Here is a 26,559-nt window from a genome sequence, read left to right as displayed (position 1 = left end):
CAATGACTGGTCCACGAGAACCATACCATGATTCATGAGAATATATGATCGGCTATTGAAGTATAATGTAATTTGTTGTGCTTTGAATAGGTCTCATGAGAGCTTGACCTTTCTTGAAATACACGGTGAAATCAATGATTTATGATTAGCTGTTGGATTTGATACTCGAGGACTCCATCCGGGACTATCGAATATCAATCTGGACCAGATGATCAACGTCATGGCTATCCATTGCACTAGCGGCCGCTACCATCCCTCCAGCTTCTCGGTATCTTCCGTCACCATTTGTCGATAAATACAAATCCATTACCATTGAGGTTCCGTACGTACGGTCCTTAATACAATACCCATCTGAATGATTCTCAGATACGGCGCATACGGCAGATCTACTATTCTCAATACACCAATACATCAATACATCAGTACATCAATGCATCAATAGAATTGACTACTTAACCTTTGCATCGCGACATCGCATACACAACAACTCTCGATACCTACCTAGTAGTCAAGTCCATTCAGATCATCGGATTCTTGAATTGTTTTGCGACCTCTCGCATACTTAACAGCATCTCTCTACCTTCTATCACATCATAAACATGGCACCGCAAGACCCCCCTCTTGATGAGATACAATGGAGCCATCCAATGTGGCTTGCTGGGAATTCAGGTCTTCATGAAAATACCGTTCTTCATTACTTTGCGCAGTCACCATTTTTTGATCCCACCTCGAATAATGCAGTCCTGACGACTCAAGCTTCGCTCAATCCAAACATGATGTACATCCTTGGCACTCGTAGTGCTTTTGAGAGCCGACTCAAAACTATGTCTGGACTGGAATTTTTAGTTGCGCAAGAACCTGCAGAGATGGCCCCGGGTACTGGCACTGGAGTATGGGTAATTAGCAAGCAAACGAGAAGAAAGAGAGCTCAAGACGACGATGAAATTACAAAACATGCATCGTATTTTGTAGTGGGAGAGAATATTTATATGGCTCCTACTGTCGCAGATGTACTGGGCAGTAGAATGGTATTGATAATTTTCCAATTCAAATTTATTGTCGCTAATAGCAATGCAGTTATCAATCTTCACCTCACTCACCAATGCCATTTCGAAAGCATCCGAATTACCCAATTTTTCTCCCTCTCTCGGTCATACATATATGCCACCAGTTCCACCTCGAGCAAAAGCCATCGCATCAGCTTTCTCTCAGGCTTCCAAAGAGAATACACCATTGCCCGATTCCCTTGCAACTGAAGCCAAGAATCCCTCCACAAATATCTCCAACAACGTACTCGCAAATCATCTTCTTGAAGAAACTCTTAACATATCGCTCAGATATGGCGATGAATATATGGATGAGAATCCTATTACCGGAACTCCAGGTGATTTCCATTTTAGCACAACCGGTCGAAAGGAAAAAGAAAAGCTTATGGTACCACCAACATCAAAACCAGCAGGCTTTGGCCTGAGTGGTAAACCTGCACCTCCTACTCCCTTAAAAACAGATTTGGGCATGCCAAAGAAAGGAAATAAGGGAGAGAAGAGCCCTAGAACTCCAGGATCAGGAAAACCTAAAAGAAGAAAGAGTAAAGTGATGAATGGAGGGGTGAGTCCTACATAGAATGGACAAAGGTTTCAGATACGGACCAGTTGTAGAGTACATCACCTACATATAAGGGTTTCAAGGCGTTATGGAGGATATACCAATACCGAACAAAGTAATAGAATCGGACAAACTCATATAATAACGATACAATGAAGAAATAATCACATCATATACATATCATCTGCTCCCATTCATAACCACCAACCTAACTTAAATGCAAAGCACCCACAAGTACAACTTTCACACACCTTCCCAACCAAACTAAAAATCAAGACGTGCAACAAAACGTTTCATTTTCTGTTAATTAATGCAAGTATCTGCTGAGCGAAGACCAAGTATAGTTTAGAAGGAATTAGCATGCTGACAAGTGTGCAGCTATAGCCAGTTTACCCTGTCTAGTTGTTTTAGGGTGGTGTTGTGTGGAAGCTAAGTTGGCTGTGGTGTTGGGATTACTGGTGAGGATTTATGCGCATGAGATTGTGTGGACGGCATGGATTGGGGGCATGGATATATAGAGGGCATATTGCTGAAAGCTAATGTTGAAGCTAATGTGGGAGGAATCCGATGCTTCGATGTTGTTGATAAGGCTAGCAAGCATAAGAAAGGAAATATGGGATGACTCGAGGGATTGGAGGGAAAGGGTGGGGTATGAATCGTGTTGAGTTACCTTTCGTTGGGGTTATGAGAGTACATTACAAGTTTATAGTTACCGTTGTCTTGATTCTTTGGTTTTAGAATCGCACATGTGTTTATTTATCCAGCTTCTAATAACATAATAAAACTTTGATTTCACTCCTATCACGTTTACCTAGGTAAGCATTCATATCTCTGCACAAAATTATGCACACCTACATATCTGCATAACCAAGCTACCTCGCCTGTGGCCGTGGCACAGCGCGTCTAGTGCGTTTCACCTAACCATTTCATCCAAACTCACCAAATCGCAAACAACGGTTCGTTTTATCAAATGAGCGTAAACGTCCCGCGGCGGCACGACCCAGATTCTACATGCTTCATCCCTATGAATCTATTTTTGGTCATTGAAAGGGTAGCACGCTGGGATACAAGGCTACATAGGTTAAACGGGCTAGAAAAGCTAGGCGAGTTAGTTGTTGTACGAGTAATGGGTGTGCATTGGTGTTGATTTTAGCGTTTGGGGGATGTGAATGAGAAGAGTATTAGGATCTTTGGGGGAGAGAGAAAGGGATAAATTGTTATATGAAGATAATGAGGAGTTTATTTGTTGAAGATAGCTATTAATAATTGCTAAAATTCTATCTGTCAATCCGAATACTAGGTACTCCTGATCATATACCAACATGAGGAAATCCCCTTTTCATAATAGTCCAACAATTAACAATCCACAACCCCATCCTCACTTCGCTTCTCAACTTTAGTCGCCAAAAGGCTCCAAGCACCGCGCAACCAGCGTCTCGCATTAAAGCCACCACATCCTTTTAAATTTGTACTGCAAGGAAGAAACCACACTAGATTCACTCTCAACATCCACATTGCGCATTTGTTGCACATCTGCATTTTTAGTGGCGTTCAGGGTTTGCAAACCATTGCCAGATAGTTCAATCTTAGTCCCTCAAAATCCCTTGCAAAATCTCACGACAGCCGGGATTTTGCATCGTCGCCGCCACCACCAATTTTCTGTGGCACCGGATGACGGATCCACTCTTTTAGTAAAAGGAGTTGGAAGTGTGAACTAACTAACTATTTTGATTTAGAAAGGGGAGAGGAGAATGCTTTTGTTGCACGTCTTGTTTTTTAGTGGCGTCTTGATCTTGAGATTTTCGCATCTTGCTGATGGATGTCTTTACACACACAATCGCACGCAACACAAGAGGTCGGCGTCTCGCATCAGCCACCCAACACCGACAATCTGCATAGACTGTGCCACCTTTGTCCATCCCTAGGTACACTCTATTACCTTACCGACCCAAATAGTTCTACATCTACCGAAACCATCACACCCACCAGGAATAAAATAAATACCTACCTGCACACCACTCCCACCACTCCCTCTGTCTGTTGCACATCTACATCTCTAGTGGCGTCATGCATCCGCTTCGTTTTATGTCAAATCTTAAATACCTAAACGCCCCTGTTGAACTAGCGAGTTGTCGGGCGTTTCACTGGCGGATTAGCCACCACACCACACCACTCCACGACCGTTGTCTCTGCACCGTACGTGATCTAACCGCAATGCTCACAGCGCGCAGGGAGAGAAGATTGTAATTTACCATTTAGATTGGATTGTGTGTGTTTTGTTGCACGTCTCGTTTTCTAGTGGCGTTCTATTCTCATCTTTAATCTTCGGTGCTCAATTCTCAACCCCTTTAATTCATCCATTCATTCAATCTAAATAGGCTTTGAAGTTGTTCAACTAATATCCACATCCATCCACAACCACATCCATCCACAACCATCCATTCTCAGACCCCATCAAATAAAAGCTTCACCTTACCCAGGTCTACACCCGAAAATCAAAATGTTGCACATCTACATCTCTAGTGGCGTCTCCTTCGTATCCGAAATCCCAAGTCCCACCCTCAACCCCCAGTCTAGTCCGGCGTCTCGCATCCGCATCCGCTGAAGCCGTGCCACACTCATCTACATCCAACCTCACCTGCACCCCCAACCACATCTAACCCCTTACCAAATATGCACAGCGGATCGAAATCAATCCTAGAGAGACAGATACATTTGTTGCACATCTATATCTCTAGTGGCGTCACGACTCCACCGATCCACAAAGTTTTGTTTTGAGTTCAAGCTTTTCTCCTCCCTCCCGAGGTCTTCCTTCATCCCTCCGAGCCTCCCTGTTAGGTAATTCTAGAACCAACAGCCACACATCCATCCATCCATCCACTTTCCTCCACCATCCACCTCCAGCATTTACCAACCCACCCGACACCATTTCATTCCCGACCTCCCTCCCACGCTAACCACCCACCGCTAAACCATTTCATCCATCCATCCATCCATCTATCCATCCATCTATCCATCCCTTCACATTATTGCACATCTATTCTCTTAGCAACATCCAGAATACATACATATCCATATCCATATCCATATATTCCCACTCCCAACTCCCAACTCCCAAGCTTAATCATCTATCCGTATCTTTACCAAGACGAAGTTAAACTAACCCCTTAATATATTAGTCTGGTATATACATCGACCCACTTCTAGACCTTTCGCTTTTTTGATTAACTGATATACACAAGGTCCTCTCAAAGGGTTTAGTCAGCCGTTTCCTAAATCTCTCAAAATATACTACATTTTAATAATATTTATTTTATAACTTTTTAAATAAAATATTTAAAAATAATCTAAAAAATTTAATAAATAAAGAGAACTCATTATAATTAGATTAATATATAATATTCTATTATTTTATTAAGGGAATAGTTTAAATCTTTATAATAAAGATTTATTTTTATTTATCTTTTTGATATTCAAATATACATTTTTCAATTCTGGATTTTAGAATCATAAATCAAAATAAAGATTTTTTGAAATAAGAATAATATAAGGTGTAAATTTCATAGAATTTTATTAAAGATTACTAATTATATTATAATAAAAGGAGATTAAAAAATGATATTTCGCTTATTATTGTGGTATCAAAATCATTTTGTTAATTAATTTATAATTTTATTAGAAATTGAATTAAATTAATAATTTTTTATAATTTCAAAAGAGAATTTATAAGGTTTTTATTTGTATAAGTTTTATTAAGCTATTTCTATTGCTAATGGATTGGGAATTGAATGAAGTTTAAAATAAAGATTAAAATATAATGTAGTTTAATATATTTAAAAAACGGCTGACTAAACCCTTTTAGCAAAGCTATTAAAAATCATATGACCAAATGCCTCGAGGGTTAATACACATACTAGACTATTAATATATCACATCTTTATCTCCATCTCCATACATCTATTTAGAAATTAATAATACTATACTATACAACTTCATATACAACTTCATATACAACTTCATATACAACTTCATATACAACTTCATATACAACTTCATATACAACTTCATATACAACTTCATATACAACTTCATATACAACTTCATATACAACTTCATACACAACTTCATACACCATCATTAAACCATCAATAAACACAACCCATCAATCAAGTAAATAAAGTAAATACTTCGGAACGAGAAGACACAGTATATGAATTATAGATCATCTATCCAATCCATCTACAGAGTACTTCTCTACTCTCTTTGCCTCATCATTATCCCAGGTAACATAAGCAACTCCAATATTTTTTTCATCGAGGGATTTTCCCAATCCCAATCCCAATCCCACTACCATCTCACAATTTCTTTACATAAACACTAGATACACAGTCTAGATTTATATATCCATTTGGATTGCTATGCTCACTAACAAATCGATTCGTAAACCGAAGTTGATGGATTCATAATGGCGGGTATATTTCGGGTAAGCGATATTAGATACCTAGGTAGTGTGTTTTATATTCTACTAGGTAGGTAATTACGGTAAGTGTACGATAGAAGATACCTTGTCAGGAAATTAACGTGTGAAGCTTAAATAGGTATTAGTATTGTTACCTGGGTAAATTGCATCGAGGAGAATTAATAAATATAATACGATGTAATATGTGTAGTGTTTCGGATCATATGAATTATACATACATACATGTATACATGTATACAGATACGTAAGATTTTACATATATAGCATTCCCCTATTTCTCTACTACACCACCAACATTTCCAAGCAACAATCACTTACCTATCTTACGAGTATACCATCCACTCTTCTCCTACACCCCCGCTCAATTTTTCTCCTCTCTCACATTCGAGTTATCTTTTTCCGGCGTCCCTCCAGCTCCCTCTCCCGCTTCCTCTCTACTCGCCATACTTCCCCATCCACTCGCCACCCCCTCTGTTCTCTCTTCCTCTCTCACATAATCCTTAACCTCTCTCCACTCCGAAAGCGCATATTGAACTTCCACCGGCCAATACCAGCAAAGTCCCCAATAGACCAGAAAACTCACAAACAGTCCAATCGGATACGCAAAGTAGTATGCTCGTGTGACACCCATTGGAGCTTTAACTCCCATGTTATTCAGAAAGCCGTAGAAGTTAGGTATGATACCAATGATATATGCTGCATACGCGCGCCAATTCCAGCCGCCTTTGTAATGATACGCGGCTTTTTTATCCGAGGTGTATAGATCTGGGATTTTTAGGAAACCGCGGGCGATGACGAAGTAGTGGCAAAGAAGAACGCCGGTGATGGCTGAGAGGAAAATTTGGTAGGAGGCAAGGAAAGAGATGAAGATTACGGCCGATTTGAGGAGGTACCAGGGTTGAATTACTATGGAGATGACGGCGCAGATGAAGAAACCGGTACGGATGGATATATATTTTGGGACTAGGAAGACAATTGTTAGAAACAATCTGGATAACGTATATGGGAGATTTGGGATGAAGTAAAGAAAAAGTTGTTGACTTACAAAGAGCAGCGATATCATTTCCAGCTGGAATAGAATTTTCAAAGATCGAAGAGAAGATTGCGGAATAAGCGAAGCAAGCGGCGATGAAGAAGCACCCAGCTCGAGTTGGACCATCATATGTTCGTTCAAGAATTTGGTCAAGGTATGTAAGGGGAGACCAGATGATTTCGCCGAAAAGTACTTGACTCGAAGAGCTTACTAGATTACCGATGATAGATACGATTAACTATTGCATAAATTAGTAGGGGTGCGTCAACGAATGAGTGATGTCGGCAAAGCAAAGCAATAATACGAACATTGGAGATGGGAAATCCGACTAAGTTTCCCCAGATAACATCGTTTGGTTTACGTGCATAACGTTGGAAATCGGCCGCGTTGGAAGCAAATGTGGCACAATTTGCAGCTCCAAGAAGTATGAATCGTACGAGAAGCCATGAACGTTCTGAACCTTTGACAGTACCTGGTTGACGAGCGACAGGTCCGATGCCACCTGCCATGGTCAAAGTCCATGCGCACATAGCAATCGCAGAAATGATAAAGACGATAAGTTTGGCGTATACAAGACCTTTCATCTGTTCTCGTATTAGTACTGACAATTGCAATTGGTACTTGAATGGGACCAACCTTTGGGACAGGAATAATAAGAAAGCAGCAAGTGAGAATCCAAAAGATTCCAAGTCCAAGCATACCGCCCGAATCAAGAGCCGATCCCTCTCCCATGACATTCTTGAAGTTGGCAACACGTGGACTGAGGGTATGAAGCATAACATAAATGCATTCGCCTCCTTGGACCGCATTGACACCATTCCAAACAATAGCCATCACAGCACGATTGAAAGTAGGCCACCATGCACCGAAGACACCAAATGCCGCTCTGTTTAGTATAGGGTAACCACTAAATGATGAAAGTATTGTCAGCGGAGGTGAAACATTGAGAACTTGCGAGATCTTGAGGGTTACTGAGAGAAGTGGAGAGATTCATCCAATGTCAAGATATGCAAATAGAAGATGTTGGATACAAAGCTGGACGATCGGAAGTGTCATCCAATCAAAAGAGGGCAGGAACAAGAATATTTCAGACTCACATGTGATACACAGCTCCCGATCTACCATTGAATACGATGACAATAGCAATTAAACATTGACCACCAAAAGCACACAGAACCGATTCCCACATACTCAATCCCAAAGCTTGGGCACTCGAAGCCGCATACCATGTTGAAACCGTCGAAGCTATCGCAACACATGTCAGTATCAAATTCAAATCCGTATAATCAATCGCAATGATCGCATCGAAGGACTTACTTGCAGAAAACCAAAAGGTAAGATAAGTCCAAACGTTCCAGGTACGATCGGCTAATTTTAAAGGTCGAATATCATCATTATCTAACCAATTGTCCTTTCCATGAACATTCGCGGTTCCCTTTGCTTCGAAATGTGGATTTCGCAGTTTCCGCCGTAGAACACCGAAGAGGTTCGAAACCATATTGAGAATGAATGCGTGATGGACGCGATTAGTTCACGCAATAGAGATATCGATGTAGGTGTTGATGTAGGTGTTGATGTAGGTGTTGATGTAGGTGTTGATGTAGGTGTTGATGTAGGTGTTGATGTTGATGTTGATGTTGATATTGGTACTGGTACTGGTACTGGTATTGGTATTGTTGGTGGTATTGAGTTTAATGAAGAATAGAAACGGATAGAAGGCAAGAAGAGCAGAGACTACCGGGTACTAACGGTAGAGTAGACTGGTCGATATGTCATCTATGAGGTCAATATATACATTTCTCTAGGTCTACCTAGCAGGTGGTACAAAGATGTACTACCCATCCAATCCCCCACCAGATAAGTATCGAGCTGAGTATGGATAATACATCAGTCCAACATTCAATTCACCACATAATCCATACATACCATACCCACTCTCCTTCCCAAAGAAAAGTACCTGCAGAAACTCATCAAGGGAGAAAAGATACAAATCTGCAATGTAACATAATTTTATCAGTCATGGTAGCTCCTCGCAGCCATGCATGGCATAAAACGGTGTCGTTCCCCGCTCTGAGATTAGATGTAACCAACCAAACATTGTATCTCTTTGGCTCCAAAGCTTGGAAGCTACTGTACCCCAAGACTCCAATTGAGGATTTCGGTAATGCAGAATCATACACGCTCGTGTGCGCCAATGTACGCCAATGTCAAACTTGTCATCAGACTCATCCAGACCTTGTCCGCCAGGAAATATGCACGAGAAAACGAGGGTTTGACATCTTGGTACTATGTGAGATCGAAATACATGTGAGTAGCCGTGGGTTTTAAATGAAGGAATGTTGTGATACGAATGGATAGTTACAGATGAAACGTTGATATGTTGATGTTGATGTTGATGTTGATGTTGATGTTGATGCTGTGTTACTATTTATTATTCTACACGTGATGAGTTATATTACGACCTAGGTACCTCGTATCGTAGATAAGTAGGTACTAGGTAGGTATTTCGTAAAAGCTGTGACTTTTGATCGATGCAGGGGTTAAGATCGTCTGAAGTCAGAATATCCAATTGAAGCTTGTGAAGAGTGAAGAGTGAAGAGTGAAGACCTCGGGAGTGAGCGAAGAGTGGCTTGAGAGTGGAGATTTACGATAAGCTTAAGAAGAGAGAGCGATAAGCATCAAGCGATAGTGGGATTCCCAAGTGATTTTTTATCTTTTCCAAGACTGTTATCAATCTCCCTCCTATCGCTGGCCAAAAAGATAAATTGTGAAGATATACGTTGAGTCTTGGAATGCTTGAATCTTTTATTCATACACATCTGCATTGGGATATACACATGATATATAACAATCATTCAATAGATTAATTCACTACATTTCTCGGAACCCTCCGAATTCACTATCGCATCTGACCGTTTTGGCGGGGTACAGTCAGCCACCATTCACCTACAGATACTTTTAATCATTTATCCATCCCCTTGATCGTCTCTCTGCTTCCAAAACCAAGCTTTTAAACGCCTCTCGTATCTCTCCTTCCTACAATCTTTTCAACCTATCACTTACCAACATTACAATCTCGCCATGTCCTCCACACCCCCCACAACGACAAAACTGGAGCTGCGCACAGCCTATGGTCCTGTCTATCGCGATGTACTCAACACACCACCTCGTCCTTGCACTGATACAGAGATTCCTATCATTGATCTTTCGAATATAAATTCTCCTAATTTGAGCGATCGTCAAGCATTAGCTGCAGAAGTACGTGCTGCGGCGGTGGGGACGGGGTTCTTTTATGTGAAGAATCATGGTATTGAAGAGACAGTTATTCAGAAGGCAAAAGAGCAGGCTTTGAGGTGAGTCATTGGGTGGAAAGGGAGTGGATGAGGAAGAAGAAACAAGATAATCGGGAGAGGCAATGAGGTTGAGAATAGTTGTCTCAATGCTCAGTGCTTCTCTTCTGGACATCGGAGGCAACGAGTATCATTAGCGAACAGATGGACAAAAGCTAATATAAAATCATGGAGAACAGTTTCTTCAAACAGCCATACGAAGAAAAAGCAAAGATAGACAAAAGTCATTCCCGTTACTTTAATGGCTACATGGGATTAAAAAGTTCAAACATAAGCCCCGGAGAAAGTGTAGATGTCAAAGAATCCGTTTGTCTCCCTAGCCGAAACCCCTCTATCCCCCTTTTCATCTCCACCAAACTAACATCCCCAGATTGCCTGGCGCTACGAGCCCGAAAATGATCCAGATCACCCCCAGCCCCTTTCATCCATCCCCTCGGAGGTAAAACCCTGGATCCGAGGCGAACCCTTCGTCTGGGAAGGAACTTCGCATCTTCCCAATTTCAAAACCGACACTCTCGCCTATTGGAAATCCTGTCTCTCACTCGCGCGCAAACTCGTCCGAGTCTTCGCTCTCAGTCTCTCCCTCCCAGAAGACTATTTCGATTCCCGCGTTACCTACCCAGGAGCAGATGGCCTCTACAATTACTACCCGCCCAGTACCGAAGCCGAAAGATCAAACAACAGTGTAGGACTCGGTTCTCATACCGATCTCCAACTTTTTACTCTCCTCTGGCAAGATATGATAGGCGGTCTCCAAGTATTAAACAAAGAAGGTCAATGGATCATGGCGGTTCCAGTGGAAGGAACGATAGTTGTTAATATTGGCGATTTTATGATGAGACTTTGCAATGATATGTATAAGAGTACCGTTCATCGAGTTTACAACCGAGCAACCGTGGAGAGAATTTCCATGCCGTTTTTCTTCGGTAAGATTCCTTTTCCTCGTCAGGATGTCTGAAAGAGAGTGCTAATATGGTGATAGGACTCAATTTCAATTGTGTCGAAGGTGTAATCTCTACTTGTACTGATGAGAATAATCCTCCGAAATATGAACCGATATCTTGTGGTGATTGTAAGTATTCAGATCCATATCATTCGAATCATTCTCAGAATTTCACAGCTAACAAATCAGGGTGTCAACTTAGGTTCAAATTGGAGAATGATGAGTTCAAAGAGAAGGCTGCACTGGCGAAAGCACCCAGTGCTGTTGTTGTCAAGGCTTAAGATTGTATCAAAACGACTTCATGTCGAGTTTTCGAAAATGGGAGACACTGTGATCAATCCCTCTATTATTGCAAAATAATTTTGGATATGGAGGACCATTTATCACATCATAGATAATATATCGATTATATCTTCACAATAGTTAAAAATTGCATTTAGTCTATTGAATAAATACTGAAATTCCATCTGATATGGCCATTTCAATACATGTGGTCTGCTAGATATTTTTTAAAAAGTCACGAGCATCACCAAGTCCCCAATGACCCGCATCAACCACGCGGAGCTTATGTGACCATTCCAAATATCGCAGACGTATCTACGAGCTTCCACTAGAGGTAGGAGGTACCCGTGATATCAAGTTCCTACGCAGAACTTCATAGATTGACAATCCACGGAGTTCACATACATGTCAGAGTTTTGACATATATGCTCTACTAGTGAATAGAGGGATTCTTGATGGTAAGAGTCGAGAGATGGAAATGGTAATTGGAGAGTCGAATGTTCGTGTAAAAGCAGAGTGCGACTTGTTGCGCGAGGAGGCCTTGTGGAGAAGTTTATTCGTGCGGTTGTTGACATGCTTTGCAAGTGACCAGGACCGTATGGTCGATATTGGCATTTCCTTATCGCATTCATGCGCTGCATGATTTCGATATATCGATCGCGTATACCCTCCATCCCCCACAGAAATACCCCTTCAAAACTTACCCCCACACATTCCTTAACCCTCAATCTCCATTCCCCCTCACAAAACCCCCTGAACCAACTCCAACAAATCAAAATACCCCTCCCTCTCCCCCTCCCTCGCCTCTTTCTCTCCCAGCTCCAACCCCAACCCCACCAATACCGTCCTCCTCTCCTCCGGATCCCGTCCCAAGATCATCGACCCTATCTGACTCGCATACAAATGACCAATCCTCTCTCTCTTCTCTCCCCCCGCACCAAGCAACGTTCTCGGAGTGAGGTGTTCAAGCGGGAGTAACATATTTCCATTTCCATTTCCATTTCCATACGCATCTCCGGATTCATTCGCCGCTGACGGGAGCGGTATCGACGTATCGTACGATGTGGGAGATGCGGATGTGAGCGGGACTTGCATCTGTGAGGCGTTAGTGGAATGCATGCGCTTCGCTATATGACTTGTGAGTTGGTGAAGAGGTGTGGGGAAACAAACCCATTGTCCCAATCTCCCCCCTTGTGTGATGGTAATGAGAATCTTGTCGGCGAAATACAGGCAGGATACATTTGTATCAATGCCGTTTACTTTCGCAGAAGCGGTTTTGGAACGGGCGGGGAAGGGGGATGGGAGGATTTCTGAAATGGAGGGAAAGTTTGGGGGGGTCGTGAGTGCGGTCATGATGGGCGTGGATAGGGTATGGAAGTTGTATATGTGGAATTTGGGATTTTTGTGGTGGAGGTGTGGTTTATTATTTGTTGTAATGGGATGGAGAATGAGAAAGTGTAGTGAGGGGAAGATGTCAGCCTTGCTGCAAGCTGGAGAGCTTTGACATTTGAAGATGCCTACGTAGGTGGCCCAAGCTTCAATCCCAAAACTAGAGCTCACCGGGGGTCCAAGGTAGCTAAAAGATTGTGCGTTATTACTAAGTATTGAAGTTCTCATGTTTCGGAGCGTAGCGAAAGAAACCTATGCGTCGGATTTTACGGACTTTTTATATGATGTATAATATAGATTATATTTTCTATATCTAGGAATTCGATTTATATATGATTATGTGATCTATATATAGTTATATGATTGACATCTTTTATTATAAGTTTAATTGTAAAAAAAAAAAAAAAAATAGAACAAACTTTATCTTTAATTCTTTAATATTAAAGACTTATTAATAATAATAATAATATTGTTATTTTCAAATAGTCTAAATAATCTCACAGAAGCCCATATAGTTTACAAAGAAATGTTATAGTGTCAATCTATTCTGTTGCTATTAGTATACTATCATCGCGGCTATTTATTAAATCCTTGCAACACCTCCAAACGAAGATGTCTCCTCGTCTCATCATTACAACCCATGAAGCCAACCTACGGAATATGTGCAAATGTAAAAGTGTTCCGCGTAGATATAGAGACTTATTCGGCCATTCAAATAACCTGCACAATGTCGAATTTTGTAAGATGCCAGAACAGAAATCTCTTTTCCTCCTTCATTCGTTCATACGCCCACGCCCCCCTTTCTCCACGGAACCATACAATACGACACAAAGTCCACGCAATCATAGCTCCATCAAATCGACCGAAACTGTGCGCACTCTACCACCCACCACCAGTGCCGGTAACATTCCATCCACTACTACCGCTTGCATTATTGTCATACCCCGTATTACTCGATTTACTCGCCTTATTCCTTCCCCCTTTACCCCCCTTATTACTCTTGCGACCTCGACCAGTGTATTCATTATCACTAGGTTCCGAAGATGCCCAACTTCCTGCCAGACTCAAAGCAGTAGGCGTTCTCGCATGATTCTTTTTCTTTCCACCACCATTATACTTTCCATTATTCACATTTCCAAATCCTGCGTAACCACCCTGATTCGTACTATCCCAATTCCTCAATATCTCACTACTAGTAGGTGTATGATCCCTAAACTGTGGGTTTCCTTCTTCTACATCTTCATCATGATCTCCTCCCTCGCCGGAGTTATGACCATCGCCTCCCCATTGACTTCCTTTATTGGAGCTTCCTTTTTTGCCACTATTGCTTTGATTTTGAGTTTTCTTGTTGTTCCAGCCTTTGCCCTTGGCACTTTGTACGACATTATAGCTTGTATTAGTTGGTCCCCAGTCATTACTGTTGTCTTGCTGGTCCTCCTCTTGGTTATCGTTGTGGGCGGTCCACTCAGGATCATCGTAGCTTTTGGAGTTTTGATCATTTCTTGACTTGTTGTTTTGTGGCTTTTTTGAGTTGTTGTTTGACCTGGTATTATTTTGTGAAGCTGTGCGAGAGCCGGATTTGCCATTGTTTCGTTGATTGTTAGGATTTCCCCATCCTCCCGAATTGGCATTGCCTTGTTTCTCGTTCGAACCTCTCCAGCCTCCGGATGTATTATTGTTTTGATCGCCTGAACCAACTCCCCAACCGCCGGACTTCTCATTGTTTGACTGTTCTTTGGAGTTTGATTGGCCGTTATCATCATTGTTGCCCCAGCTTGAAGGCTTGTTATTTGAGTTGTTGGAATCCTGGTTATCTGCTCCCCAACCAGAATTTTGGTTGTTGGAGTTATCATTAGAGTCTTGGTTATTGTCATTGCCCCAGTCCCAATTTTGGTTGTTCGAGTTATCATTCGAGTTTTGGTTATTATCGTTGCCCCAGCCCGAGCCCTGATTATTGGAATTCTCATTCGAGTTCTGGTTATTATTATTGCCCCAGCTGGAGTCTTGATTATTCGACTTATCGTTTGACTCCTGGTTATTATCATTGTCCCAACTAGAATTCTGGTTGTTCGAGTTATCATTTGATTCTTGATTGTTATCGTTACCCCAACCTGAGTTTTGATTGTTCGACTCCTGATTGTCTCCTCCCCAGCCAGAGTTCTGATTATTGGGTTTGTCATTCGAGTTGCTGTTATCATTTTCCCAAGAGTCATTATTCGCTGTGGCATCAACATCTTGCTTCGCATCGTTTCCCCAGCCAGAATCCCCGCCTGTATCATTGTTGGCACCCCAGCTGTTTGAGTTGCCAGATTGATCATTATTATCTACGCCCCATGCATTGCCGGAGTTGTTGTTGTTAGACTGATTACTCTGGTTCGCTTGACCCATTTCGCTATTCTTGTTGTTTTTCTGCTTGTTGGATGTCTGTGTTTTGTGACTGCTAACAGAAGCGGCCCGTTGGCTGCGGTTCTGACCATTGTTTCCCGAGCCACCCGAGGCTTGATTATTGTTTGGTTCGTTATTTCCCCAGTCACCCGAATTCTGGTTATTATTGGTATGGTCTTCGTTATCGTTCCAACCAGAGCCCGAATTATTGTTGTTGCCTCCCGAACCGGAGCCTTCTTTGTTGTTTGTATCATCGACCCAACCACCTGGCACATGCTGGTTGTTGGTATTGCCGCTGCTCCCCTGCTGCTGGTGCCGATTGTTGGAAGGAGCCCGGTTAGTATGGTTACTAGAAAAATTGCGCTGCGAATTCTGATTGGGGGTATGTCTGACAGTATTATTCGAAAAATTGCGGGGTAATTCTGGTTGAAATTGGTGTTGATCATGAGGACCAGGCCCGTTGCCCCCAGACATATTATACATCGGAGGCGAGACACCAAAATGGGCTGGGGTTGGAGCAAAGGTACCAATTGGCACTGCAGCTGGCGTGAGAAGTGTCGCAAAAGGATTACCATACACCCGACCATGGTACACTCGAAGAACACCACTTCTCGTGTCAAGAAATGCGTTTGGACGAGGATCAGACGCCGTTTCAATCACATCTTCGCGAAGTATAACTTCAGCTCTCATTTCTTGAAGGATCCTTCCCTCCATCATATGATTCAGATAGCGCGGTGGGTTTCGATTTTGTTGAACAACTGCAATCTCAGATTGATTGGACTCGTCTGAGCTCTCTTGATTGTATTGGCGATTATTGAACCTGGGTTTCTGATGATTGCCGCGTTCATGCGCACTAAAATCCCGTTGAAGTTGGTTTGTTTGAGAATTCCGATTTTGCTTGAGCTTCAAGATTCGTGGTTGTTGGGTTTGGTTGTTGTTGCTCGATTGTTGTTTTTTCTTCAATGGTTTAAATGGTTCAAATGGTTTATTGGTCAGTGCAACTTCAAATTCACTGTCCTCGCTGGAATCGCTTGAATCTTCCGCGCTGCTTTTATTCTTCGGTTTCTGCCGAGCTTTACATTCTAAGCATTCGCATGGGCGAGGTCTTGCTGAAATGTCCAAGGTGGTCTTCTTCAATGCAGACTTAAGTTTGGGACTTGGCTCTTTGGAACTTGGCTCTTTGGAAGTTGGTTCTTGAAATTTGACTTTCTTGTCGACTTCCTTGGCGGCTTGAGGTTTTTTCGATTCTGATTCCTTAACTTTGGGCTTTTCGGCTTTCTTGGTTGCTGGCTTCGGAGGAGGTTCTTCTTCGGAAGAACTGGCGGAAGAGGCACCAAAATCAGAAACTTCGACTTCGATTTGAACACGGCGGCGAATACGCGTTGGACTTCCTACGGCAACCTTGGAATCGGCCATGGCAACCTTGGAGCTGACCATGCCAACAGATCTATATGCAGCTTTCGTCGGAGCAGGGCCAGCGATCCACTCGAATACACTTGCCGGGCGTTGCGGCATTGCGGAGAGCTTTCTGACAACACGAAATCGAACTTTGAGTATTTGAATATCTTATATGTCTTTCATCAGAATCAGACTTTAACACCAGATCTTTTAGTACTCGGACACCAAATGCATTGAGGATATGTAATTGAAAGGCCTTATGTTGCATGACCTACACGCTCTTATACACTGATGTAGAATGAACACAGATACTCGAACGAATGGTCCACAGCATTGAATATATGATACGGACAATGAAGGAGAAAGAAAATGCATTCAATGAAGAATGAAACCCATCAAGAGAACTTGACGCCGAGAACCTTTCATTAAGAGGCCCGATAATCGAGCATAGGGTATGGTCAGTACGTCAAGAGTGACGCCTGCAAAACGACATGTAGAAGTCGCTTCGAGAGGTCTAAACTCGATGATGATGATGAAATTTGAAGAATCTGTGAGTTGAAGTTCGAAGGTGAAGCTTTCTCGATCGCGATGTTCTGGGTAATAAAGATAGAAACCACAATACATGTAAGATGAAGCATAAAAATGGTATTAAGGAGAATCAAAGAGAGTTCAAATGTTGACCTGAGAAAAGAGGGAGATTTCCTTTGCATGGATACGATCAAGGGAAGGGAGAAGAATGGAATTACTTGAGGGTGCTTGTTCAAAATCTTTATTTCTTTCCACATCGAGTTCCTTAGCGTACCTTCCCATCTGAGTTGCTAGCATTCCCTCACAATATATTACTTATAACCCATAACTTCCAAGGTTATACCCACATTTCATAACTCATAACTTACATTCCATGATCCCAAAATATCCCGCCAGTCCACATGATGCTTCAAATAGCGAAGACGAATAAACACTTCGACCATTTCACACTCACGTGATATGCGAAACTCCACGACCGACTCTCTTGCACCGGAACAGACAGATATCAGAAGTTGGGATAAAGGTTGAACGCGGCTGATGGATAATTCTCGTTTCTGCTCTGTGGAAGGCTTGGATGTAAATATACAATACAATCAAAACTTTAACCAACAAGTGATTGTAATCTATCGACCCGTCTCGGTTTGTCAAGTATTCGTCATCTCTTAATCAATGCCCAAGTGAAGTCAATTGGATCCAGATCCTAGCCCAAAAAAAGTCGCTATCAACGGAAGAGGGTAAATTTGAATTATAATGGATATCGAAACCAGTTGTTTGAATATGGCCTAGGGGATAGACGATTTCCCATCCTCGCTATGGGTTACCACAGTTGAAGGAACAGGAACAGGAACCATCGATCGACCAGTTCAGGCCACCTAACCTTAAGGTCATATCTTGATAGCTGTTATAAGAAAGAATAGAGCCTTGCCTACTTTCTTGGCCTCGCTACATGTCGTTAGGATCTTCCAGTTATACATGTGAGATATGGCATCCTGCAATGCCACCCTATATGTTGAGCCTTACAGGCTTCTCTCAAACCATCCTTCATTTGAAGCTTCGTGATTCACTTAGTTGATGAAACTATATCCATGCAACAACGTAACTGGCGATATCACAACTTAGCCTTAGCTTGAAGTTCTCCTCTTTTCCACTCTTTGTTGATCGTAAGATTTCTCCAATAATTCCAGACTCCAGCAAGTCCAGCTAATGGTGGGCATAATAGTAATAGCCAGGCCCACCATCTGGGACTCTTGCCTTGTAAACTTTCCATAACCTTTTGTAGCTCTATCTTCAGTTCCTCTTTTCCTTCATCGTTCCACACCACCAACCCATGTCCATCCCCTCTGGCTTGACATCTCTTTGCCTTTTCTCTCACGTCCCCTTGGCTCTTAACCCTGTTCTCAGCATCTTCCTCCGTCAGATGTGAGTCTCTGTCCCTTAGTCTTTGCATTTGGATCTTTGGATCCCTTACGGCCACGACAAGGACAGTACCACATATAACATCGATTCCACTCTCAAACAATAAAGGCACATCAAGAACTACAGCCCAACAACCCTTTAAATAGTATCCGAGCAATTGTTTATACATCTCCTTTCTGACTGCCGGATGCACAATTCCATTCAACACTGTCCTATCTCTTTTTCTCTCCTCACTATCCCCGAACACTCTTCTACCTAGTGCAGGCCTGTTCAACGGTGCGCCTTTTGTATTATCATGATCCGGAGAAGGAGGAAGGAGCAGATCGGGAGTAGTTGGTGAGAAATGTGCGACAATCTTGTCGTAACCTGGAGTCCCGGGTTCGACAACTTTGCGCGCAAGTAAATCGGCATCGATAATGGGAAGAGAATATGGAGCTTGAGAAAGGATTGATGAAACCGTAGATTTACCGGTCGCAATAGAGCCGGTGAGACCAATTAGTAGCATGTTGCTGATTTTTGTTGGATGTTATGATTGAAGTTTGAAAAAGGAAGGAGTGATGTGCGGGTTTTGAAGTTACGTCGTTGCGGGGAATACCGAGGCATCTCTTGAGCTTAGACCACATGCCTATGCCTAGTAGATATCTAAACACAACACCACACATCAACATCAACTCATGTCACGGTCAGGACTGTTTGTTGTCCTGGCTGAAATGGCACTGGATCGAATTATCTATGGTCTGAGATATGATTTTTAACGGCTTTCAACGCTCATATGTTGATCAATCTGTGTCACTTCAAGGTATCTATCTGTTTCCCACCCTTGGAACTTGCAGGTCTCATTGGATGCGCCTTTCGAATATTTGGTTATTTATATCCTTTAAACATTATACATGTAGCAAATAAGCTGGTCTCATAAATTTCATTCCCATTATCAACTATTTCGGTTCCAAATTCTATATCAGAGAATAAACCCGCTTCTCCTTGGATCAGATTCATCACCATGTCGCTGGGCATAATCTCCCATTCTGGGTAGGTAAACCAGTCAATTGATCAGTAATATACCAGTCCTCACTTCCTACTGCGGTCGGCGCATAGAACAATCCCTTTGGATCATACTTCTGTTTCAAGCTGTACAGACGGTCATAATTGGTGCCATAGAAAGCTTGCTGAAAATTCGGCTCCATGATATCTGCCTCGGACATATACGCGCCACCATCAGGAGAAACATTCCTCCATAGTTGGATCCAGTTGTAAGTAAGTACTTCAGATGCCAGTGCAATGGCTGCATTATCAGCATCTGCAGCCCAGAAGTTTGCCATGATAGCGTGCAAGCAAGTGTCTCTCCAAGCTGGGTTTACCGAGTTGTCATTCCCCGCATTGTCTGCTGCTTGGATGTTGAAAGCTAAGAACGATCCTCCAGCTAAAATACTTTCTTTAATAGCGTAGAAGGTGGTATCGGTAATAGTCTCGTTCTGGAAATTGGCTTTTGGGAAGAGACGGGAACCGGTCTTGATATTGACAGTACCAACGGTCTCGAGAGGGAAATTGTCCCACCATGCATCATAAAATTCAGTGTACTCTGTAATGGAAGGAGTAATGCTGATACCAAGCTTGCCAAGCTCGGCGAACCATGGAGCAACCAAAGTTTCAAGTTCAGCTGCAGTGTAGTTTGGCGCAAATAAAGGCTGCATGCCAAACGACCAAGCATTAGTACCTGTGGCGAGGATGGCGAAATACGAATAAATACCCTTTTCGGCGTGCTCAACGAAGTGATCGAAATAGGTGCGCACACCAGCCCAAAACATATCAGCGGTGATATTACCACCAACTTCAAAACTGAATTTCATGACAGTTGACGAGAGGACAGGATAAACTTTACTGGTGACGGATGTTACGACACCAAAAGTCGAGCCACCACCTCCACGGAGAGCCCAATAGAGGTCTGTATTCTTCATGGCCGAGGCAGTAACGAATCGCCCATCTGGAGTAACAACCTCCATCTCGAGAACTTGGTCTGCCGCCATACCATAGATGGAGGACAAAGGGGAATGTCCGCCTCCTGCAACATAACCACCAGCAACACCTACTGTTCGACCTTCACCTCCAACAGCTGTGACACCATTCGCCCGCGCAAATTCATATATTTCAAAGGCTTGAATACCTGCTCCCATTTTTACAGCTTTTCCTGTATAATAGCTGGTTGAATAATTGGGAATGTATTCGAGATCCTTCAAGTTATGAGTCCAGATGGAAAGCGCGCCAGCGCCACTAGATTTTCCATTGAAGTCATGACCTGTGTTTTTGACAACAAGACGTAAGTTGGCATTGCGAGCAAAATTAACCGCAAGTTGGATTTGGGCAACATGGGAGACGTTTAGTGCATACACGGGATAGGCTCCTAACGTACAGCTCGCGCTAGTATCATTAGTAGGCATACACGTCCGTCCCTGATAAAGGGGCCACATGATCGAGGTGGGATCCGATGCGCTATGTACCATTAGCATATATATTTGCGACGATGTTAGTCTACATACTGTATCGAACTGTTTGTCCAATCATCCGTAATTTGCAAACACTGGGCGGTGTTCTCATGATGAGGCCAGTCAGCATAACATGGCGCTGCAAGAGGCACTGTTGAAATCAGCGCCCCGCCGGCGAGTATATCAAAGATATCCCATATCAAGGTCGCTGGCCATGCTGCATCACCGGGATAAACTTTGCAAGAATAGGTTCTCTTGCTAAGGTCACTGCTGCTGGTATCGAACTCAAACAATTCAGCATTCGATAGTCCAATATCTGTCAGATTTGTGACGATCGCATCCGTGAGCTGAACTTTGCCATCGACAAGTGCACCGGCTGGAGCTAATGTGGAAGAGTTGACAGCTGACACAAAGTTAGTGATGAATCTTAAGACATGGCTTTATCCTGATTATGTTAGTCCACTTACAATAATAAGTTCCATTAACGACGATCTCAGTCGCTAAACCCTGTACAAGCGGAACAGCGAGGAGAGAAGCCAAGGCCCATCGTGCGAACGATGAAACCGCCATGTTATCAAAGAAACAAACTCTAACTGCCAAAATTGGTAGTCACTGATGAGGTAAACAAATTGAGTTTCAACGCCCTTTATTGCGACGTGGAATCTTCTTCCAAAAATTATCGATTAAAGAATCAAAGGGGCCACTGAAGTCGAGAAACCACTAAGGGGAGACTTTTTATATGAACTGAGCCCTGCCGCTGTTATACCCCGAGATGACCGAACTGTTTCGTTGCGTCTGATTGCCACTTGGCTGCCATGCCAGTTTATCGGATGATTCCATATTGCTGTAATTTCATGCCGGATTTGGCAAGGCATCCTGCAGTGGATCAATTGAACCCATTGCACAGGATCCAGTATAAATACGCATGGTGTTATCCCTCAATCTTCCCCGTGCTTCGGGGCAGTACATGGAAATGTGTAATACCGAGAATTCCAATGGCTTTTTTAAACGCTGCTAATAATCTACCGTTGATAATGTCACTGGCAAGATAATATTGACACATAACAAAAGTCTTCATGGTCACAAACTATAGCCTGCAGAAGGCTTTTAATCATTTCCATCTTTTTCTAAGCTACGAACCCGTGTCTTCGTAACCATATGTTTACTTAACGGTGCTGGCTGTGTGTGGATATACAACTCTGCAACTGACAGGATATGATATCGGTTCCGACTCATCCGAAATTTTGCCTCTATTCGTCGTTTGGACCTGCAGAACTATCATGTCCCCAATGCTTTTCAATCCACAGTATCTCGACGCAAGATCGCCGAGAGCCGCCGATTGTACTTGGTGGGGTATATATGGGCTGTTCATGAGGGTTCTGGCGGCTTTGTCGTACGACTTACAGGATGCATACCTCGTTGTGTAACAAATAGATGGCATACTCGACCATTCCAATAGGAGACTCAACAGGAATAGCTGACTATTGATATAATAATATATTGATATTGTCTTGAATGTGGAAGGGTAATTTCTAGAGAGCTGAAAGCAGTCAAATGCTGCATCAGGGTGCTTCTGTGGAGGTGGTGTTTGCTCATGCGTCCACATGGAGAACTTTTTGTTACCTTTGCACCTTTTCGCTTAAAGCACAGGATGGTTTTCTTCTCCTGGGCACGCTGGGGTAGTCGTTTTTCTGCTCAACGGGACACCAATTTTAAGCCCTGTCGATCTCCTTGTTTGTTTTCTTCGGACGAATAACCATAAACTGCACAGCTGCACACTGCTCCTCTAACGACATGGATCTAGGTATTAATATGCCGCGTAAAGCACGGTGCTAACATTGTGAATCTCTGCCTTATGGAAGTTGTTTCAAAGGTCTCTGGGACGCTAGTTGTATCCATTGTATCGAAGATAACCGCAAGTTTATCTCTCCTTCCCTTGATATGAGGAATTCCTCTGTCGATCTCACCACCATGTATGCTCAAATTGCATAACCACAGGTTTTCATTAATCATGGATTGTGTCTGCATCTTACGTCGAACCATGATCCCAAGAATACAACGAAGAAAACTTTAAAGATACCTAAGTGGGTCATCGCTTTCTCAATTTTGACGGAATTGGCAGGGTAGTCTCCACTGCGGCCCCAGAACTGTAGAAGCACCCGACTTCCCCTGGTCACAGATGAAGTGAAATCCAAACAAAACTCAATATAAATCCACAAGATCGGTAGTTTCTAATCAACTCTTATGGGGGTTTTTCTTTTCCATACTTGAGCCGGCTTACTTGCGGAAATTTTCCAGTCTGGATAATTCTTGCCCGATTGATGCTGGTATTGTTCGCGGTTTGTCACCGCCTCGAATAACACCATCTAGTCATACGCCACATAAGGTGTGATGTGGGTAATTGGCGAACCTGACATTTTATACCAAAGTGGCTCCTTCTTAGCAAAATCTTGATAGAAAGCCGTCTTTTGCGAACCTGTGAAGGTACTAATTGATATCACCCCTTCAAAATTCAATCACTTCCAGCGCAGACACAGTGTGCAGGTTGCAAAATGTTTTTTTAGGAAAATGAAAAGCGTTATTGCGTCTCATTATTACCGCAGTGGCGGACTATCTATAACAAAGTTCTTTGTGGACCGAGAGTCAACAACCATTTTACAGATACCGGTAGCCCGGGAAGTGATGCCGGAACTACGGGAGTATCTCTAGTTTCCATGCGTGCGGCTGGAAAGTATACGGTCTCACTGCTGATTAAATCAATCTAAACTCTTTTTTCTCTTGTCGTTTTGTGGTATATAGATCTAGCTTCGGAGTTGTATCCTTCTTGAGCTAAGAAGCAGAGAGTCATACGGAGGTACATGCCCTAATTTTTGTCTCACCGCTTTCGAAGTCAAGGATTAATTTGTGTGGGCAAAATGATTTGATTGATGGTAAATTCAAGGCGGTGAGACAAAAATTAGGGCATGTACCTCCGTACGAAGTCTATAATGTTCTGAAGCAATTCTTTGGGTAACAAAGAATGAGCAGCTCTCCGTCTTATATGACCTACTCCACTACTATAGCGGTCCAAAATTTAATTTAACTAGGTAAGCTTCCTCATGAAAAGCACAGTTTAGTATTGGTTCTTGAGACGTCTGATTTGGACCCAAGTCATGAGGGGTTTATTTAGACCATAAATACGAACTGGAATGGAAAGACCCTCAAACAACACGCGGCCTGATCAAGCTTGTTCTAGACTGGTCGCCCTGTTTCTGGAAATCAAACAAGAAAGTAGAGAATTTTGCACCTGTTGTGAGGAATACTGCCCTAGCCTTCAAAATATATTTCAATTTAAAGAAACATCCTGGGAAAGTTTAAAGTTTTGCTGTCAACTCTGCATTCGAGACTGCAATTACTCCCGAACATTTATACTTGAAATGCCTTACTCAAGTGACCGCCAATCGATTGAGTGGAGGGCTTATGGAACAGGATCTCCAAGTCTCTTTCCCAAATACCTTTCGCTATGGTTGATACCTCACTCCAAGACTTGGCTTTGTTCATCGTCGCCTTCAGCCCAGCTTTGGCATTGATCACTGTGTGTCTCAGGGTATGGAGCAGAGTCAGTTTAAGTCAATTCGGTTTGGGTAAGGATTCCCAATTTTGAGTCGTTGTGTGGCAATCCTCTTACGGTCTATTACAGATGATGGCCTCATCGTGCTCTCTATGATTTTGTCCATAGCGGAGACTTATGTACATTGGCAATGTAGGTAACTCGAACGTAAAATATCTCATGGGTGCTCGCTAACAAAACTACTGTAGACATTATATTCAATTTTGTAGGGCTACATATATGGGATGTACCACTCGATCACGACCCGATTCCTGGACTCAAAGTTCGTCGCACCCTAACAATGGCCTATAGCACTGCTTATTGACACTTCTTAGTATAACTATGCCGTTCAAGTTCTCTATAACCCAATTCTTGCCGTTGTCAAGACTTCCATCTTGATGTTCTTCCTCCGTCTCGCAGGGCAGAAGATTGAAGTCAAACGTATGATATGGGCACTCTTGATCATTAATAACGCTTTGATGGTTGCTATTTTTATCGTAGTCATCTTCCAATGTACACCCATTGCATATAACTGGCAAGTTGATATTCCCGGAGGCCATTGTATTGAACAAGGTGCATTTTATGCTGCCACTTCAGTTATCGCTCTCGTCACAGATATTTTGGTTTTGATTATTCCATTCTGGATCGTCATTGGATTGAAAATGCCCCGGAAAACTAAAATTGCAGTCATTGGGATATTCTTTCTCGGAATTTTGTAAGTCAAAATTCCTTTCTCGAACTACACATCTGAAGATCAAACTGACCATCATATAGGGTAACAGTCGTAGGCATAGTCCGTCTCGTAATGATGGTTACCGTCTTTTTCAACCCTCCCCCCGTCGATTCTACACGAGGCATCAGCTTTGTAACCTCAGCAATCGAAATAAACCTCGCCATAATTACTGCATCTGCTCCTGCTCTCAAACCTGTGATGCGGCAATGGTTTCCAAATCTCTTTGGTTCTTCAGAAGATGACGTCTATAATAATCAGAACATCGGACCTTATGCTTTGCAGGGCAATAGTAGATATGAGCGCGGAACCCGGAACGGAACAGGTTTTAAGAGCTCGCGATTGAGTAACGGGAATGGACTGATCAGATTGGAGGATGTACCGGATATGCCGGATGTCAAAGATGGGAGGACTGAGGATTCGAATGGAATTCAAAGGGAGACGAGCAAGGGAGATGGAGATAGTGATGATGAAATTATGAAATATAATGGGATTATTAAGACGACGAGTGTTGGTGTGGAATATGGAGATGGGAAGAGTGATATTTCTGATTCGCAGTATGCGGGGAGGACTAGTGCGGAGAGTTTATAGGATAGGCATAATGATAAGGATCACAGTACTTATAAATTTCATATTGCAATAGTATCATAGAATTTGATTCTCTTTGGTGAGCTTATAATGCTGGAATGAGGTCTTTGAATCGTATCCAACAGCAAATTGACCGTGGTATCTAGATTCAAAGTCGCAGCCTCGTTACTGAAGCCAACTCAGAGCTCATCCCACACAAGCTATTCTCAGATGTCAGGACTGTCTCTCTCACCAATTAAAACTAAGAAGCTAAGCTTCAAACGTAATAGCGAGCCTTCTAGTTGTACTAAGTGATCTACATAATCCATCATCATAAAGACATTGCTCTGTCAACGGACATCGTACATGTTCACTCAATGCTCA

At 42.6% G+C, this 26,559-nt stretch overlaps 8 protein-coding genes across 8 annotated transcripts; 3 read left to right on the top strand and 5 right to left on the bottom strand.

Annotated features, from left to right (window-relative positions):
• The first annotated feature begins 327 nt into the window (after positions 1-327).
• Positions 328-1,784, top strand: EAE98_006476 (uncharacterized protein). Its single transcript, XM_038954099.1, has 2 exons — positions 328-1,028; positions 1,078-1,784. Exons 1-2 carry the CDS (start codon positions 600-602, stop codon positions 1,621-1,623), a joined length of 975 nt encoding a protein of 324 aa, XP_038809344.1. The 5' UTR covers positions 328-599; the 3' UTR covers positions 1,624-1,784.
• Positions 1,785-6,446: 4,662 nt separating this feature from the next.
• EAE98_006475 (uncharacterized protein) lies at positions 6,447-8,616 on the bottom strand (the record flags this gene model as incomplete). The annotated part of the gene is made up of 6 exons (XM_038954098.1): positions 6,447-7,048; positions 7,131-7,356; positions 7,427-7,702; positions 7,755-8,025; positions 8,216-8,363; positions 8,436-8,616. The coding sequence occupies 6 exons, from the start codon at positions 8,614-8,616 to the stop codon at positions 6,447-6,449; spliced, it is 1,704 nt and encodes a 567-aa protein (XP_038809343.1).
• Positions 8,617-10,199: 1,583 nt separating this feature from the next.
• On the top strand, positions 10,200-11,692 carry EAE98_006474 (uncharacterized protein; the record flags this gene model as incomplete). Its single annotated transcript, XM_038954097.1, has 5 exons — positions 10,200-10,471; positions 10,648-10,774; positions 10,839-11,394; positions 11,451-11,540; positions 11,601-11,692. The coding sequence occupies 5 exons, from the start codon at positions 10,200-10,202 to the stop codon at positions 11,690-11,692; spliced, it is 1,137 nt and encodes a 378-aa protein (XP_038809342.1).
• Positions 11,693-12,434: 742 nt separating this feature from the next.
• Positions 12,435-13,046, bottom strand: EAE98_006473 (uncharacterized protein; the record flags this gene model as incomplete). Its single annotated transcript, XM_038954096.1, has 2 exons — positions 12,435-12,788; positions 12,864-13,046. 2 exons carry the CDS (start codon positions 13,044-13,046, stop codon positions 12,435-12,437), a joined length of 537 nt encoding a protein of 178 aa, XP_038809341.1.
• Positions 13,047-13,961: 915 nt separating this feature from the next.
• On the bottom strand, positions 13,962-16,982 carry EAE98_006472 (uncharacterized protein; the record flags this gene model as incomplete). Its single annotated transcript, XM_038954095.1, has 1 exon — positions 13,962-16,982. One exon carries the CDS (start codon positions 16,980-16,982, stop codon positions 13,962-13,964), a length of 3,021 nt encoding a protein of 1,006 aa, XP_038809340.1.
• Positions 16,983-18,501: 1,519 nt separating this feature from the next.
• Positions 18,502-19,314, bottom strand: EAE98_006471 (uncharacterized protein; the record flags this gene model as incomplete). Its single annotated transcript, XM_038954094.1, has 1 exon — positions 18,502-19,314. One exon carries the CDS (start codon positions 19,312-19,314, stop codon positions 18,502-18,504), a length of 813 nt encoding a protein of 270 aa, XP_038809339.1.
• Positions 19,315-19,804: 490 nt separating this feature from the next.
• Positions 19,805-21,859, bottom strand: EAE98_006470 (uncharacterized protein; the record flags this gene model as incomplete). The annotated part of the gene is made up of 3 exons (XM_038954093.1): positions 19,805-21,296; positions 21,344-21,692; positions 21,757-21,859. 3 exons carry the CDS (start codon positions 21,857-21,859, stop codon positions 19,805-19,807), a joined length of 1,944 nt encoding a protein of 647 aa, XP_038809338.1.
• A 2,932-nt stretch (positions 21,860-24,791) lies between these two features.
• Positions 24,792-26,199, top strand: EAE98_006469 (uncharacterized protein; the record flags this gene model as incomplete). The annotated part of the gene is made up of 5 exons (XM_038954092.1): positions 24,792-24,912; positions 24,969-25,031; positions 25,088-25,161; positions 25,214-25,593; positions 25,653-26,199. The coding sequence occupies 5 exons, from the start codon at positions 24,792-24,794 to the stop codon at positions 26,197-26,199; spliced, it is 1,185 nt and encodes a 394-aa protein (XP_038809337.1).
• Between the last annotated feature and the right edge of the window lie 360 nt (positions 26,200-26,559).

Source organism: Botrytis deweyae (assembly GCF_014898535.1).
Source record: "Botrytis deweyae strain B1 chromosome Unknown BDEW_014, whole genome shotgun sequence".
NCBI classification, from domain to species: domain Eukaryota; kingdom Fungi; phylum Ascomycota; class Leotiomycetes; order Helotiales; family Sclerotiniaceae; genus Botrytis; species Botrytis deweyae.
This window is presented reverse-complemented; position numbering and strand designations above follow the sequence as displayed.

What these genes read in the sequence shown, in the direction of transcription:
- EAE98_006476 (XM_038954099.1), top strand. Translation starts at nt 600, where the DNA reads ATGGCACCGCAAGACCCCCCTCTTGATGAGATACAATGGAGCCATCCA. An exon ending in ATGTACTGGGCAGTAGAATG is followed by an intron (nt 1,029 to 1,077) that starts GTATTGATAATT and finishes ATAGCAATGCAG; the next exon opens with TTATCAATCTTCACCTCACT.